Genomic DNA, 18,113 nt, shown 5'->3' with positions numbered 1-18,113 from the left:
TGCGGCTATCATTATGAGGACTCTCCATAGACATAATGATTTTTATACTGTACAAACTATAGATTCTATCCCCTAACCCTAACCCTACCCCTAAACCTAACCCTCACAAAAAACTTTCTGCATTTTTACATTTTCAATAAAACATTGTTTAGTATGTTTTTTAGCTATTTGAATTATGGGGACACAAGGAATGTCTTCATAAACCACATTTATGGCATAATACCCTTGTAATTACCAGTTTGTAACCTAACAAAATTTCCTTGTAAACCACTTAAACCTGCTCACACACACACACACACACACACACACACACCTCCTATATATTTTTATCAGACCAACTGTGGTTGAAATGTGCAGTCCCTTTCTGAACTGTGTGATACATAGAGTGGGCCTACATTTCTACCTGCATACAGACCACATGTCAAAGGTTTCAGAGAAACCATTTTCCATTTGTCAGTGTAGAAATATTTCCCATTACCTGCATAGATTTCTTCACATGGCCTGTAGTCTGTATTTGGTGTTCGCTGTAGTGTTTGAGAGAGAGTTTGTTGTAAGGTATATAAATGGATAGCTTTGAATAATGAGGCGCCAGACCAACATTGAGACAAATATTTGTTCAAAAACAGCCTTCAGGTGGGCATCAGACAAAATGCACTATATCTGTGTAACATTTGGCTTATTCTGAAAAGGATTTATTGATTGCAGATTGTTTAGTACATCAAAGTACACTCCATTTTGTCATTATGTAAGCTTGGGAGTCAGATATGTTTTGGTCTTTTAAATTGGTTGATAAATAAATAGCATGACTGCCTTCTTTTAAATAAGGATGTACATTTTGTGGTGATTAATCACAGGCCACAGTGGCATTATGAGTAATCCTAAAGTGAACAATGCTGGCAGCGCATCTATATTTCTTTCTGCACTCAGTGAGACACCCCTGCTTGTGGTTTCTTTGTTTCATTCTCAGGAAGTTCTTTTTTTTTTTTCCTGTGCTCATTGCTTTTGTTAGAAGGTCCACCATATCACTGCTTTTATTGCCAGGTACAGTATGTTTTTCTGGAACTTCATTTAATATATATTTGTGACTGATAAGGCAACGAGTTGCCTCTCGGGATGCAAGTAATCGAGATAAAGAGGCAAAAATTAACTGTCTGCATGCTTCAGATTTTCTTTCCTCACTTAGACGTGGAGTGAGATGTCAAAGTTTAAAGATATTTATTTCAAGCCATGTCATTTAAGAGAGTGCAATCAATGTCGCAGGAAGATTAAATGATTAAAGAGCATCACAAAGTTGTTAGAGGTAGTTCATTGTCTAATTTAATATTCAGCAAGAATGGTTTCATGCAATACACTTAAACATCTTTATTTTACAAAAAACTGCACACCAAGAACTGCATTTTATCACGTGATCTTACATCTGAGTGTCGCTAATGTCCTTTGCCATGCAAAATGTTTCCATGTTGAGAGTAGCAGTTAAAGTCAAGCAAAAGAGTGTTGACTTCTGATTTTGGTTCTATGAGTGTATGTTGAGACTTCATCTGTACAAACAGATTTAACACTTTTTAGTGATCGCTCATGAAGTTAACGTTTTCATTTCGGGCTAAAACTCAGATGTTCTGAAAGAGAATTAGTGAGCAGTACATATTCGCCCCAGGGAGTGTTCATAACAACAGCACAGACAGCACTAATGACAGATAATGGATCCCATTACAGTTCTCTTGCATAGCCAATGACAAACCCTACATCTTTGAATTTCATATTGATGTCTAGAGTGTGACATCTTAGTTATGGGATCTCAAAGATGAGTAAGACAGTGTATGATCAATTTTTTATTAAATGAAATGAGAGAGAAAAGGATCATTTGTTGATGAACTAATTTTCTACCATTTAGGGAATAGTTAACCCAAAAACCAAAATTTTGTCATCATTGACTCACTCTCATGGTTTCTGAATCAAAATGTGATTTTGATTTTCAGTGAATTATGTCTTAAATTTCAGGCTGTTCCTCGCATAAAGCTATCATATAGCTTTGTAACACTTGTAATATAGTGCATGAGTCGTATGGACTATATTTATGGTGCCTTTATTTGCCTGTTTTGGAGCTTGACAATATTCCCCATCCACTTTCATTGAATGGAAGAGAGCAGTGTGAATATTATGGTGGAGCGTAAAGTATGACAGAATATAAATTTTTTGGGTCATCTATTCCTTAAATTAAACAGCACCACTTGGTAATAAAAATGAGAGGGGCTCTCTGAACTGTTGAGTCATAAAGCTCTTTTGGGATCTCATTTGCTCATGTACTTTGACTTTTTTCAGATCTGCTCCTCAGCTGATTTCATTTTGACTCATCGCTATTAACAGATTTTGCATATGTGTGTAAAGAAAATGCAACCAAATGCTAACGCAGATCTAAACATCCAGCTGCATCTGTCTGTTCATTAAACAGGGGTCTATGACTACTCAACACTTGCATGTTATTCTTACCTCTAATACGCAGGTCTGGTTCTATGATGAGGGGAAGTTTTAGGGAGGCTGTTCTTTTCTTTGTCCTCCTAAAAAATGTTCAACTTTCCTGTTTCTCACATGACTGCATTTCCTTCTATTAGAGCACACTTAAAGAGGAACTGCCCCCCCCCCCAGCTCCTACATGCTTTTTTCTGTCTCTCACTCTCTCTTAGACCCACACACATATTCTCAAGCTTGTTCTATCAGTTCAGTTATCAGTGGGCAGCTTGTTTCAGCGTGGATGCTCTCTTGAATACTCCCTGGGTGGCAGATACTTGTCTCTGTTCAGTAGCCACATTGATCTTCTCTGGACTGGCTTCATCTCAGCAAAGTGATCTTCAGAATGGAAGCAGTAGCTCTTTACAACTTTTGTGCCACAGAAAGCGATGAGCTTAGCTTTCAGAAGGGAGATGTACTTAAGGTAGGAGCACCATTATGGGTTATTATTCATAATAGTTTTTAGTTTGTTTGTTTCTGCAGTACCTGTGTAAGGAGAGGCAAAAATTTTGTTATGTTCAAATTGATCCTTTTGGATGATTTGTTTACAGCTAACTGGTTCTTCTTAAACTAGATCACTAATATGGAAGATGATCCTAACTGGTACACAGCGGAGTTGATAAACAGGAAGGGCTTCGTGCCTAAAAACTATATCAGTGTAAGGCCACACACGTAAGTATCAAAACATCAATTAAATGTCAGCGTTTGACAGAAAGAACTGATTTGTCTGATATTGTAGTCTTGTTTCATACTAGCACAAAAGACAGGATCCCATAGAGGGAAAAAATCACAAATGAGAGGCCTTCAGTATCGAACTTGTGTTTACTGAACAGTAATGAAATTAAATAAAGAACAAATAGCGACTTTTACTTAAGTCTTCTGCTTTTCACATTTTTCACCTGAGAAAAAGACCCCCAGTAATTCCTCACATGTGTGTCCTCTTTAGAATAGATCCCAATAGTGCCACAAATGGTGCTCAAATTTGCCAAGATACCAAAGTCAGAGATTTCAATATGAAACTCAAATATTTTTGATTAAATTCTTCTATGATATCCACATGAATTTTATAACTCTATACCCACTCATTTGCAGTGTTAGGTTACTTAAAAATAGTAATCACTACAAATTACTAATTATTTCTCTAAAATTTTAATTATATTACATTACTAATTACTTCATTGAAAAAGTAATCACATTATTAATCACTTTACTATTAAGTTACTTTTTAAAACACTTTTCCGCTCAACAAATTCAAAATAATGTCTATATTTCTTCTTTGTTCACATCATACACTCAGCACCTCACTTTTCTCGTTCACAATTACTTGTTACGGAGCCTTAATTCATGTATTCTACATAAATAATATTCACTGCCTGGCCAAAAAAATAAGTCGCTGTTTGGATTTAAATAAGCAGACCCTTAACAGCCTATGATTGGATCATTATTGCAGTGATTAATATGTTTCAGCTGGCAACAATTATTTTAACCCTAACTGACGCATTATTAAAACCTGGAAGGATAGTGATGAACCATCAGCTTCACAGAAGAAATGTGGTTGGAAAGAAATCTTGAATGATTGTGAGCAGAGATCACTAAAACGCTTGAAGTCACATCGCAAAAAATCAACAGTAGAACTAACGGCTGTTTAATAGTGAAAGTAAGAGCATTTCCACACAAACAATGCAACGAGAACTTACAGTATTGGGACTAAACAGCTGTGTGGCCACAAGAATGCCAATTGTTAGTGAGGCTAATTGGAAAAATGTACTTAAATTTGCTAGGGAGCATAAAGATTATGTGGTCTGAGTCCAGATTTACCCTATTCCAAAGCGATGGGCGCGTCAGGGTAAGTAGGAAAGCGCATGAAGCGATGCACCCATCATGCATAGTGCCCACTGTACAAGCCTCTAGAGGCAGTGTTATGAACTGGGGTTGCTTCAATTGGTCAGGTCTAGGTTCAGCAACGTTATACAGCAATAAAATGAAGTCAGCTGACTACCTCAATGTACTGAATGACCAGGTTATCCCATCAATGGGTTATTTCTTCCCGGACGGCACGTGCATATTCCAGGATGACTATGCCAAGATTCACTGGGCTCAAATTGTGAAAGAGTGGTTCAGGAAGCATGAGGAATCATTTTCACACATGATTGTGATTATGATTATTGGCCACCACAGAGTCCTGACCTTAACCCCTTTGAAAGTCTTTGGGATGTGCTGGAGAGGACTTTACAGAGTGTTTTTTTCTCTTTCGTCATCTTGGCCAAAAATGTATGCAACTTTGGATGGAAATAAATGTTGTGATGTTGCCTAAGGTTGTCGAAACACTGCCACAACGAATGCGCACCATAATCAAAGCTAAAGGTGGTCCAATGAAATATTAGAGTATGCAACTTTTTATTTGGCCAGGCAGTGTATTAGAAATAAGCATAACCCTATAATGTACTTAAAAGTAATTAAATTAATTGAAAGTCAGTAACTGTTATTTCATTACAATAATTTAATATGTAATGCATGACACTACTTTTTTTATTACTAAAAAGTAATTAGATTACAGTAAATAATTACTTTGTAATTGGATTACACCCAACACTGCTCATTTGTGTCTTTTTGTTCTTCTAAGGAATTTTAGAAGAAGCATCAAAGGCTCCTTTAGATATACAGTAAATCAATTATGTTTCCTGAGCTATAGGGGAGAGTGGGGTAAGATGAGTCGACTTTTACATATGTTGTCTACTATACAAGGAAAAATTAAACAGAGTTAAAATTCACCTTATTAGGAGACAAATTATTAGATATTTTAAGGTGTCTGCTATCACTTGATAATATAAAAATGAGTCTGTAACAGAAAGTCACAAACATATGGCCTTTTTAAAACAATTGATTCATTGGGTCAGCTTGCCCCAGGTTAGGGGTAAGTTGATCCTGGTTAGTGGGTAAGATGAGCCATCTGGGGGTAAGTTGACCAATTGAATTTTTCCAGTGAAACAATTTATTTATTAATAATAATCTCCTACTCTCCCCTTGTTTCCGTTAACACAGAGGATTGTTATTGCATGTAAATGATGGAACGATTTGGATGAGTTACTTAGCATAGCTAAATACCTAAAGTTTTTAGCATCACTTTGGCCAGCAAAAATCCAATTTTTGCATAAAAACATAATTCCCTCTTTTCCCATGTGTTTCTTCACAGCAAGATAGAAATGATGGATACTCCTGCTTACAAGGTCACATGACAAAAAATATGTACAGTTGCCTATACACATGGGTAGGTAAACTTACCCACAGGCTCATCTTACCCCAATCTCCCCTAATTGAGAAATAAAAATTTCTTCTGGCATGCATTGTTGTCAATAAAGTAATCAATTGTTTGAGTAACAGAAACAAGACTTTAGGAATGTTCCAGGTTCAATATAAGCTCAATCAACAGAATTTGTGGTAAAACGTTGTCTAGTATTTAAAAAACAAATATTGTGGTTACAGTAAGGCACTTACAATGGAAATAAATGGGATCAGTCCAAAAATGTTAAAATACACATTATTAAAAAAAAAAAAGTATAGCCACAAGACTTACACATATTTGTCAATGTGATTTTAGTGTGTTTACAATGTTTATGGACTGGCCCCACTCATTTCCATTGTAAGTTACTCACTGTAACACGTTTTTTTTATTTTTTTATAAACAAGGGACGAGTCAAAAATATTTCCTGTGGTAATCAATGTTCATTGGTTCAAATTATGTTTTCTGTGGCTTTTGATTGAGCTTAACTTGTATTGAACCTGGAACATTCCTTACACGTAAAGCAGGATGTAAACTGGATGCTGCCTGGCTGTTGATTGCATATTGTTTGCATGTCTAACAGTGCTGCTCTGCTCCTATGTTTTGGATCAACTGTTTACAGATGGTTTGCAGGCCGTATCTCCAGACATGTGGCCGAGGGTCGGCTACGCCAGCAGGAGTGTGGAAGCTTCTTAGTTAGAGAAAGTGAGAGTGCACCAGGGGAATTCTCCATGTCAGTAAGGTGAGGAAGTCATGTGCACCATTCCACCATGTCTATCCAAGTTTGATGTTTTCTGTCAACAGGGTCACCATGATTTGTTGTTTGCTGCATGCCTTGCAAAATAGAATGCATAAATAGAATTTGAACAACAAAGAAGACTGTTGGGTCCATTAAAACACATGCAACCTACTTTGCAAGGGACACCAATAACCCCTGCTGCTTCAGAAAATGTACCATGAAAATGAGAGCATCAGAAAGCTATTACATTGGAGCAGAGATTTCATTAAAAATTCATCAAGTGCACCGGCACTGGGATCACATTATTATTTTGTCTGGTGTGTTACCATCCAGTTCTTGATGGCTGTGTTGGGCTTGAAAGGCAGAGCAAAAGCCTGTCTGGGATTCCAGGAACAAGTTGGCTGGTTTCAGAGATAATCAGCACTGCAGTCTTGAGAGAGGCTGGCCCCAGGTGTGGAAGCACTGGCTTCAGTTATTTTGAGATTAAATGTCTGCATAGCACGCCATGATAAGTGGACTCGGCAGCTGGTCTGCAGGTCCAGAGCTAATGTGTGATGCATCTACAGACTCTTTTGCAATAAATTTCTTGAGAGAGCCTTGTCTAAGATATAGATTACTAACCACTATATAGCTAACACAGGTGTGATGTCTGTTGGACACTGAAAACAAACAAACAAAAAAAAAAACACCAAAAATGTGCTTGTCCAGCGCAGTTTTCTTTCCTGGTTTGACATTTCCTGTTGAAACCAGAAGTTGGGTGGGACCTTTCGAAGAGCTTGTCAACCTTGTTTTGAATAGCCAATGGGCTTTAGTTATGTCACAGCTATGAACCATGGGTGTGTTCCATTCCCGAAGGGCTCATCCCTGTGCCCTAATCCCTTCAAAGGGTTTACCTTCCAGAGTGAAATCTTTGGAGGGATGAAGAGTATAGAGCTAAAAAATAAAGGTCATTCGGAACGCACTTTAATGTCATCTTTCCAAGCCAAAGGAGCCGCTGTTCCCATCGCACAAAAATTTATGAACATAAATCAGAAATCTTTACACTTGATTTTGCCATACTGTGAACTTTTAGCATGCTAACCAAAAAAGAAATGCTTTAAAACTGTTAGAATTTATTAAAATTTATTTAAATGTTTAAAGGTGCACTGAGAAACTTTTGTCTTTGTGCCATCTTGGACTTACACTGACACCTAGCGGCTTGGATGCAGCATTATTTAAAATCAATAATTTTCAGTTTCAGATGACATTGTAGAAATGTAGTACTCACAGTCAGCCATGATTACTTAAATCAATGAGTGAAAGTGTCCAATAACAGGATGGTTACTGAGATTAAGGCAGTAGTATTTGGCTGGTCATGTGATCTTAAAATGGCAGCCCCCATGTGCGGACCCTCTCCATGTAGAACAAAACAGCTTTTATAAGGTTATTGATATGACTGGAGTATTCATTTTAATGTGAGTGCTCATGATGTCCTACACTGCACAATTAGAATTCATGTCTTTAGGAGTTAAACTTTTTTAATGAGGAAAAAATGAACCATCTGCGCTATCTCAAAATGGGACACACACTATCTTGGATATGGAATGTTGACAGGAATAATTGCTCGAAATATGGTTGAATCTTCCATGATCATCCACAAAAACAAGTTTTAACTAACAAAGTGTTAAACAATGGCATGAATGGGATGATCATTGCAATGACATTCTTCTATGTATACAGTTATAAACATTCTACTATAGTATCTATGCATTCTATATATTCTATCTATGTATACAGTATTTATACATTCTTTTAAGTATACAGAATACATATGTATACTTTGATAATAATTAGTTGTGCTTGCAACTTAGAGCTGCACAAATAATCGAAAAAATTAATCGCGATTACGATTACAGATGCCATGATTATTTAATCATTGCGTCAATGGTTTCTATTTACAATGTGTTTTTGCAGCAAATGTCTATTCTAACCAATCACAGACATGTCCGTTGAGCAATGAAATGGCAATAGCCAATCAGAGACGCTTAAATTAGTCCTCCGTTCTATAAGTTACTGATCCTTATGCACAAGTTTTAAACAGTCGGTTGTCCAGATGCTTGTTTATGCTTCACATCTGTTCGCGGTGGCACACAAAAATTAATACAGAAGAAACATCACCTGACACTCGAAAAGGAGCTTGAGAAAAGTTATTTGAATTAATTGTGTGTTGTGTCACTCGCTTGCAATGTAGATGGTCAATACACTGCAAATAAGCAACATGACAAAAATAAAATGCTCCCATTCTAATCAAGGCATAGACGTGGTGTAAATAATTGATTTATTATGTTGATTATAGACTTACATTCAATGAGGGGCCTGAGCCATATCTAGAGACTATAATATAGTAAAGACTTGGAAGTCTGCTCATTGACTTGGCTTGGGCTAGTTAGCAAACACCCAAAACATCATTATCAACACTTAGCAACCATCTAGCAATGCTCTGGAAACCACCCAGAAGTATCGTGGAAGTGAGTTTTGCATGGGCAAAAAGTAAAACTACTGTGCTTTACTCGTGTGGATCGCTACGAATCCTCACTTTGCTGCTTAAAGGGTTAGTTCACCCAAAAATGAAAATCTTCTCATGATTTAATTACCTTTAACCCTTCCCAGATGTGTTTGACTTTCCTTCTTCAGCAGAACCAAAGTGAAGATTTTTATAAGCCCATTTCAGCTCTGTTTATCCATACAACGCAAGTGAATGGGTGTCATCAGGCTTCTGGCTGATTGATGGCCAAAAAAGCATATTTAGACAGTATAAAAGTGATCCACATGACTCCAGTCGATCAATTAATGTCTTCAGGAGCAAATCAATAGGATTGTGTAAAAAATAAATTGCTAATTAAAACTTTATTAACTTTAAAAAATCGCTTCCTGCCAGCAGTCGACACATCACATTATGTTAGCACAATGCCGCGTTCACAGCAGTAGTCAGAAGCACGCGCTTTGTATACAACAGAGGAACGAACGTCACGCGAGAGTTAGGTAATTTCAAACAGCAATCCAGCGCTGGCTGGAAGCAACGATTTAAAGTTAATAAAGTTTTAATTATCGATTTGTTTCTTACACAAACCTGTTGATTTGCTTCAGAAGATATTCATTGATTGAATGGAGTTGTGTGGATTACTTTTATGCTGCCTAAATATGCATTTTGGACCGTCAAATAGCCAGCAGCCTGATGGCACCCATTTACTTGCATTGTATGGACAAACAGTGCTGAAATGTGCTTATAAAAATCTTTACTTTGGTTCTTCTGAAGAAGGAAAGTCTTATACATCTGGGATGGCTTAAAAGTAAGTAAATCATGAGAGAATTTTCATTTTTGGGTGAACTATTCCTTTGCAAGTTGAGTGATTTCATGATGTTGCTAAAGATGACAAAGCAGATCTCAGATTGTCAATCACCTTCACCTCACAGAGTGAGAGGAGAGAATGCCAGCAAGCAGGTAATCCTGCATTGGGGAGAGAAAGCTGCCACCAGACTCTCCAGTACATACAGTTAATTCATTAAACTGTCAATCACACGGATTCAAATGAAACGGCTTCTAGTGTGTCATGCAACATACTATAGCTTCCTGCGACCTTAGATAGTTGTGTTGCCTTAACACATGCAAGCAAAAACCACAACAAAGCTGAAGATTTGGGCTCTGAATGTAAGTCACTGTCAATGACACAGATGGGCTAAGAAACAATTAGTTTGTGTTGCATAATTTTTTACTCTTTAAGTCTTACTGAAAAGTCTGTAATATACTTTTTAAAGGCATTGTGACAACTATTGGGGCATGTTGTAACAAATGGTCAATGTGTGTTTAATGAATTTTCAAAGCTGTTATAAGCAGTCATCTCTGTTAAACCAACCTCCTTTGACACTTCTGGGGTTGTGACTCAGATAAAGACTGAGTTTTGTGACTAATTTAATCAGCTCTTAAATAGCATTAAATTATGAATTATGCATCGCTTGACTTTCAGGAAGCTTTTGAGTAAGTACTGAGTGTCACATTAAGGGTCACAAGCTTTTAAGTTTTTTTTAAAGCAAGTTATGTGAATGTATGACTTTACTTTCTTGCAATGAGGAAGTCTTGTTTAGTTTGCAGATAAAACAGGCTTTAAGCATTACTGCAGGAAGCGGAGCGATGTGTATCAATGTGAGTCCACAAAAATTGTCCATGACTCATGCTTGTACCTTTGATATACTCTGAAATATCAAAATATCTCAGTAGTATGCATAAAGCGTAGTCCATTCTAAGACATATTTTCATCATACAGTTGGAAGAACAAAGTTTGCTGTTTTTCAAACACTGAATTACTGAAATAGCATCACAGCTTTGAAAATACTTGCAAAAGATTTGCAGAGTCTCAAAGCACACACATCAAAGAATTTGATGACTTCGGCGTAACTAAAGAGACATCTCAACATTTTTGAGCAAAACATATTGTTTAAAGACTTAAATATTTGAAGACAAATCAGAAGTGTTCTGTTCTGATCATTTATTAATAATTTTGCACTGCACAGATTATTGTAATTGGAAAAAACTTCAGACTGATTAAATAGCCATGTGTCATATGCAAAGTTGTAAAGTTTTTACTCACAGACAAAAATATATTGAGAAATTGCTAAATATATGTCTTTGACGTGTAAACAGGTGTTGCTTAGATGCTGCATTTTTGCTTATAACTTCACAAAAAATAAATGGAACATAAAAATATCACATACCATTACTTAGAAGAGATGATTATCTTTAAAATGAGCCCACACATAACATAATCGGATGCACAGATCATTAGATAATCCACACGAAGCACAATGTGCACACAGCACATAATGTGCTATATTGCTAAAAACATGTAAGCTTTCCTGAATCAGATGACTTTATCAGAAATGATGTAGTATGTTGTCCAGCGTCATGGAACGTTAAACCAATCATATTAGGATTCAGATCGCTACAACCAGAGGTGAAAGTCATCCAAATATGGTCAGAGAGGATCGTTCACTCTAATTACATATGGCCACCAGAAGATGGCGCCAAGTACAAGGGGTGTAATGATCCATCGATCTAGCGATCTTAAGATGCACATTTTGAGGGGGGCCTGGATAGCTCAGTGGTAAAAACACTGGCTACCACTCCTGGAGTTCGCTAGCTCGCTATTTCGAATTCCAGGGCGTGCTGAATGACTCCAGCCAGGTCTCCTAAGTAACCAAATTGGCACAGTTGCTAGGGAGGGTAAAGTCACATGGGGTAACCTCCTCGTGGTCGCTATAATGTGGTTCGTTCTCGGTGGGGTGCGTGGTGAGTTGAGCGTGGATGCCGCAGTGGATGGCGTGAAGCAACACACTCAACAAGTCATGTAATAAGATGTGCGAGTTGACGGTCTCAGACACGGAGGCAGCTGGGATTCGTCCTCCACCACCCCGATTGAGGCGAATCACTACGCGACCACAAGGACTTAAAAGCACATTGGGAATTCCAAATTGGGAGAAAAAAAAGATGCACATTTTGACACACTAATGCCAGCCAAGTTGTACGCATTTCCATCAGGCAATGCAACAATCTTCTGATATTCATCTCACTTTAATATAAGCTAAATATGCTAAATATGCTTCTCATGTAGGACACGGATGTGCGCGAAGTGATGCCTGAAGTTGCACTGTGCTCTATCCTTGTGTGTGTGTCAACAGGGCTGCAAGCTCCGGTGACAAGATAGAGCAGAGCCGATCACATGCGCGATTAAACCAGGCTTCCCTCGATATCAAAGTGAATTTGAAGTCTGCATGAGAATTTTCTATTTTAAAGAGTTATGGAGCAATTCAGCTGTAACAAGGAGGGGAAAGGAGGAAGCGGGAAACGGCGAAATCCAACTCAAAAGGCAATTTTATTTTTCACTCAAAACTCGCTTTTCAGCGGACTTTAATAAACACACTTTCTCTGTGTTTGTGCGTGTGCAGCTCTCTCTCCCTCTCTGGCGTCTGGCTCGCTCTTAAATCCCTCTCCAACTCTCTCTGCAATGACAAGCAGCTGTTAGAGATAATCAATAACAGGTGATGATCCTTACCGTTCTCGTCTCTCGATCTCGCTCTCCATTCACAAGCCGGCACTCAACCACGCACTCACCTCCACATCAACCTTGCCAAACAGCTAAACAGCTGCAATATTCTGAACAGCGCTGATGTGGGAAAGAGAAAACAACTGCCCTGCCCCAACATCAATTACAAGACTTTTCACATCTACACATCAGTACCCTTACTAACATTTATCACAGTAAACTGTAACAGAATTGTTCAATACAACTGTGGAAGTTGCCACGAAAAAACACAGATAGCACATACTCTCCTGTTGTGGGTATGTAAGTATTTTGGATTGAAAGACTTACTTGACTGTTGTAGAGCTGACAAATTGTCACTGTAGTGCTTTCTTCATTCCACAAAGCAATGAGCTGTCATCAAACGATTGATAATCACATGTATTTGACTTTATTTTTTTGTATTATTTATTTTTCTGTATTATTTATTAAGGTAACTTTTAAGTAAAAGTAACATTTTGTTGTGGATGTCCCAATCTCTATACTGGATTTGCACTTTTCAGAGAGCTCAATAAAATATTCAAATTATATTTTGGTTGCATTTGTGAGATAAAAAAAAAAAAATTTAATTGATTGTGTAAAATAGGCACATAATATTGAAATATATACAGATCGCTGGCCCTGAATCAAATCGGAATCGTATCGCAACAGACTTTGAGGTATCCACAAACAACGGATCACTGGCTAAGATAATTGATATAAGATTGCATTGTGATGAAACTGCCGAAATACACCCCTACCAAGTACATGACACATACTCAATGATGGCTCAAATGATAAAGAATGGAACTAAATGAGATCTCTTTACTCATGCCTGCATGCTTTGGAGAGAGAGTATACCTTTACTCATTGTTGTGTAATTAGTTCTTATGTACTGTTATTATGTTTTATTTGTTTGGAGAGGCTTTTGGACACTTGGAGACATTTTTGGATACTAGAATAACTTATTTTTGTAATGCTATAACTTTTGATTGCTTTGTCGTATCAACACAACATTTTTCTCAGTTACAGGTGACATGATTGGGAACAAAACAAAAAAATTTTTGGAGCTACCTTATTTACACCCAGAGATATACTGTATAATGTTCAAATCAGAAAAAAAAAAAGATTTTTTTGGCTCAATTTTATTTTTCAGCAGTTTCTTAGGCTGGGAGTCTCAGAATTTAGCATAATTTATATCATTTAAAAAATGTGTTGCGTTTTAGCCTTTAATTTTGGGTAAGCTACTGAAGCAGGAAATCTTTAAAAGCTTCAAGGATTAAAGCAGTTGTTTTGCAAGTACTCTAATATTCTGTGATTGCTCTGTTTAGATTTCTCTTACTCTTTTGTTTCCTCTGTGCAGCTACGGTGATCACGTACAGCATTTTAAGGTGTTAAAGGACAGAGATGGCTATTACTTTGTTTGGGAGGAGGTCTTTCCTTCCTTAAATCAGCTTGTGGAGTTTTACAAGACCAACAGCATTGCAAAGGAAAGGACTGTGTTTCTCAGGGATACAGAACACACACTAAGGGTGAGAGAAAATGTACAAATACAGCTCTTTTTTTTATTTTTATTCAATTTTCTTCTGGGTTCCAATATTTTTCAAAAACACTCAAATGAATATTTCATACTATCAATCGCATGCATTTTTTCATCAAAGAGCATGAAAATATTGCCTGAAGAAAACAATGACTGCCTGTCATTTGTCTAAAACAAAGTGTAAACAATGTAAGGAAACACAAACAACATTTCTGACAGCTAAAAAACAATGATAAACATGTCTATTATAATCGTAATTGTGACGTTAAAATCGACCTACATGTGGAAAATGTAAAGGCAGTAATTGTTCTGTGGTGTCAGATTACAGCTGTGATTAACTTTTTCTGTTATTGTTTCCCAGCAGAGGCCCCATCATGCCCATGCCCTGTTTGACTTCAATCCACAGCACAACTCCCAGCTGCACTTCCTGCGGGGTGATATCATAGACCTGCTGGAGTGCTCTGATTCTCAACGCTGGAAAGGTCGATGCCGTGGACGTGTGGGCTTTTTCCCTCCTGAATATGTGCAGCCTATCTATCACTGACACCCAATGAGTATACATAACAACACTGCGTGTACATAAAGGACTTTGGAACAAGCAAACTGACCGAAACTGATTTATTCAGTCACAGTTTTTAAAAAATATTTGTGCAGTTGACACTAAGTTAAGATGACACTTTTCAGTAATTTAACTGTAGATTAAATGCCCCAAACTCTGTAGAAAAGAATGCACCTCTATATACAATAATAATCACCACATATACTGTATAGTTCAGTAGATTATAAATGCAAACAGAGATTCTGAATGCATTTCTTCAAAACATAATTATTCCTTGCACTTTGCTTGAAAATCTATTCTTTCATTCCTAAATATTGCAAATGTTTTTCTGTATATATTGTTCATTATTATTTTTTTTTTGTCTTACTCTCTTTTAATGATGTATGATGATGTAAATGTTACTATTGTGATGACAAAATGAATATAAACGTGTTTAATATCAAGCAGATATGTTGAATTTAGAATCTTTTTAGGGCCCAGTTTAGAAGAGGGCTTTCAGGAAGTATTCACCTTCCATTATTTGACATTCTGATGTGTGGCAAAGTCAAATTAAGGTATAATTACATTTAATTTTTCTCTTCTGTACAAGTAATTTTCTATAATTAAATTAAAATCTACATCTCAAAATAACTGTCTCAATATTCACCACTTATTTCAACAGAATAAATTAGGTGAGATACGTATATAACTTAATTATCTTGTAAGATTACACTAAATATGTTTATATACTTGTGTTCAATTGCTTAATTACACACACAAAAAAATACTTTCTGAGGACTGGCACACTTGTTGCCATGAAAGGCACACACGGGATAATTCTTGAGGAGCTTATCTTTCAGATACTTACTTCAAAAGTGGTTGGATATTCAAGCTTAAAAAAGGCTTTGGTTTTGTTTTGCCTATGTAACACATAAAGAAAGACAATGATGATATGTGTTATTAGGAGAAATGAGGTTGATTTAGGAATTTATTTATTTATTTTTATTAATGAGATTGTGTTTCAGATATTCAGAAGCACTGGGCACAAAAGTGTATTTGTCATGGGAATTGTATGGTGAAATGCAAAAGAATAGAGAAGTTGCATATCTTCTTCATGATGCTGACAAAGCTGCAGGCTCTCCATCAGTGTGCTCTGAAATGTTTGTAGGTAACATGCATTTTTACAGGAGAGTGGCTGGACCACCGACAGTGCTCTCCCCTCCTTTCACCCCACAGCTTTCCATGCCTGTTTGTTGTGCATTTATCAAGATTGTTATGAGCACCCTGTGCAGAAACGGCAGATTTCATGACACTTGAACAGTGCACTATGTTGGTGAAGATGCAAAAAGGTGTCTATTGCATGAATATCTGTCTGATTTTCCCCACATCAATTAATTCTTTACTACAATTTTTTTTATATTGTGTTTAGGTAAACTATATTTACTCATCTCTGGATTACTTACAGGCAGTGTTGGGTAAGTTACTCAAAAAAAAAAAAAAAGTAATTCACTACAAAATTTCTAATTACTACTCTAAAAATGAAATTAGATCTCTGACTTTATGGATTATTTCATTGAAAAGTACAACGGGGCTAAAGGCACACCTTAGTTAAAATAGCTTTATTTTCTGGTAACACAATGTATCAAGATAGAAAAAAAATACATTTCTTTTTATTGAAGATTGATAGAGCAACATACTGTAATTTGTGAGAAAATAAATAATAACGGAACGTTGTTTTGATTAAAATTCAGTTTTTAAAAAAGGTGGCGTAGGGTACACTTGTGGTAAAAGTTCCCCAGGGGGGTTACAGTGATATTTAGTTTTAGTGCAAAATTTGTCAATTAATGCCAATGTTGAGACAGCAAGATGCACTGTAAAATCTAATTAGTTGACCTTACGAGGCAATCGGTTTGCATGCTTTTTCAAAGTAAACATACTTATTTGGCTCAAGTAAACTGAACTTAATTTTTTTAAGCAATGTTAACTAGTTACAAGTAAGCTTAACTCATCAATGATTAAATTATCGTTGCTTTTATTTAATAATTTAAATTGGGTTATAACATGTCATATGGAAAGGTATGAGGAATAAGGGAAATTATGACTAGACTCTCAGTTAGCCATATGGCACACTGGACTTTACTCAGTACTTCATAGTGCACATAAATCTGCCCTTTATAAAGTACAGTTGAGTAAAGAAGAATGGCTTAAACTAAACAGGCTCCAATTTCACCAGTGGTAATACTAATCACCCTCATGGTGACTTCACAATCTCAGTTATCAACTAGCTACAACAAAACAACAACAATAGTCATAAGAATTAAAACTAAATACATTTTAAAATAAAAAACTATAATTTGACCAAACAAACATAATTTATTCAAGCGCAAGGGTTTATGGGTATTCCACACAGCCGCAGTTTTGTACTTGGTAATTTTAAGTTAGTAGTACTCAAAGCCACATTTGAAAGAACTTATGTATTTGAGTTATGATTCCAAAATGTGAAATTTCAAGTAATGTTTAATTAAGACCACTTAAATGTTTTTATTAATGACAACTTTATTTAAATTTAGAGTGTAACTGTAACTTAATTTAAACTAGTAAGAATAGTAAAAATGTAAGATTAAGTTGAGTAAACTATTTTTTATAAATTTGAGATTACTATTAGTGTTTACAGTGTGCTTTTTTGAGTAAAAAATTAAGATAATGCTATTCACATTAACCTCTTAAGAAAAGCGTGCACAATTTCCTGTTAATTTTAAACACATTAGGCATTTTATAACACCTCAAGTATTCTATAAACAAATTAATCTCCATTGTAATTGGACCAGTCAGTGTGATATGCAATATGTTTTATGTCCCTGCAACAGGGGAGCTTTTTACCCCAAATACTGTCCTTTCATGTATTAGACAGTTATTACAATGATGTCATGGATCAGGAAAAGTTTGCAGTGTATAGTGACAAACAGGTGTTTAGGAAAGTGATGTGGTAGTTTTTATTGCTATTTAGTGTTTTGGGAGAAAATCAAAATGTGCCTTTGCCCCGTTGTACCCTACTTTCTAAAACACTTTCCACAGAAAAGCTTTTGTTTTTCCACTCAACGAATTGTCTCCTCCTCGTTCATTGACTCGTTAGGAGGGGCATGCTGCTCAGCTGTCACAAAATACAAACAGATGTATAAATTACCGCAATTCATGTTTTTAATGTATTCTACATATATAGGCTAATATTCATTTAGAAATATTAAGTAATTCAAAGTAATTAACTTAACTGAAAGTCAGTAACTATGATCCGATTACAAGAATTTGAAATGTAATGCGCTACTCTACTTTTAGTACTAAATTAAATTACAGTAATTCATTCTTTTGCTAAGCAATTCAGCTAATAGGAAGCAAGTATAATCAAAATGGAAAACCATTTA

The 18,113-nt window shown here is 36.2% G+C and overlaps 1 protein-coding gene across 2 annotated transcripts; it reads left to right on the top strand.

Annotated features, from left to right (window-relative positions):
- Positions 1 to 1,022: 1,022 nt before the first annotated feature.
- LOC127451202 (GRB2-related adapter protein-like) lies at positions 1,023 to 15,337 on the top strand. Of its 2 annotated transcripts, XM_051715701.1 has the most exons (6): positions 1,023 to 1,041; positions 2,682 to 2,929; positions 3,080 to 3,177; positions 6,408 to 6,527; positions 13,980 to 14,148; positions 14,518 to 15,337. In XM_051715701.1, the coding sequence occupies exons 2-6, from the start codon at positions 2,852 to 2,854 to the stop codon at positions 14,698 to 14,700; spliced, it is 648 nt and encodes a 215-aa protein (XP_051571661.1). In that variant the 5' UTR covers positions 1,023 to 1,041; positions 2,682 to 2,851; the 3' UTR covers positions 14,701 to 15,337. The 2 variants fall into 2 exon arrangements, with proteins under 2 accessions (XP_051571661.1, XP_051571662.1); XM_051715702.1 differs by having other exon boundaries at positions 1,026 to 2,929; positions 14,521 to 15,337.
- Positions 15,338 to 18,113: the final 2,776 nt, after the last annotated feature.

Source organism: Myxocyprinus asiaticus, chromosome 14, assembly GCF_019703515.2.
Source record: "Myxocyprinus asiaticus isolate MX2 ecotype Aquarium Trade chromosome 14, UBuf_Myxa_2, whole genome shotgun sequence".
Taxonomy (NCBI): Eukaryota; Metazoa; Chordata; class Actinopteri; order Cypriniformes; family Catostomidae; genus Myxocyprinus; species Myxocyprinus asiaticus.
This window is presented reverse-complemented; position numbering and strand designations above follow the sequence as displayed.

Coding starts and splice junctions, on each gene's coding strand:
- LOC127451202 (XM_051715701.1), top strand. CDS start 2,852: ATGGAAGCAGTAGCTCTTTACAACTTTTGTGCCACAGAAAGCGATGAG. Junction 3,178..6,407: donor ATCAGTGTAAGGCCACACAC/GTAAGTATCAAA, acceptor AACTGTTTACAG/ATGGTTTGCAGGCCGTATCT. Junction 6,528..13,979: donor GAATTCTCCATGTCAGTAAG/GTGAGGAAGTCA, acceptor TCCTCTGTGCAG/CTACGGTGATCACGTACAGC.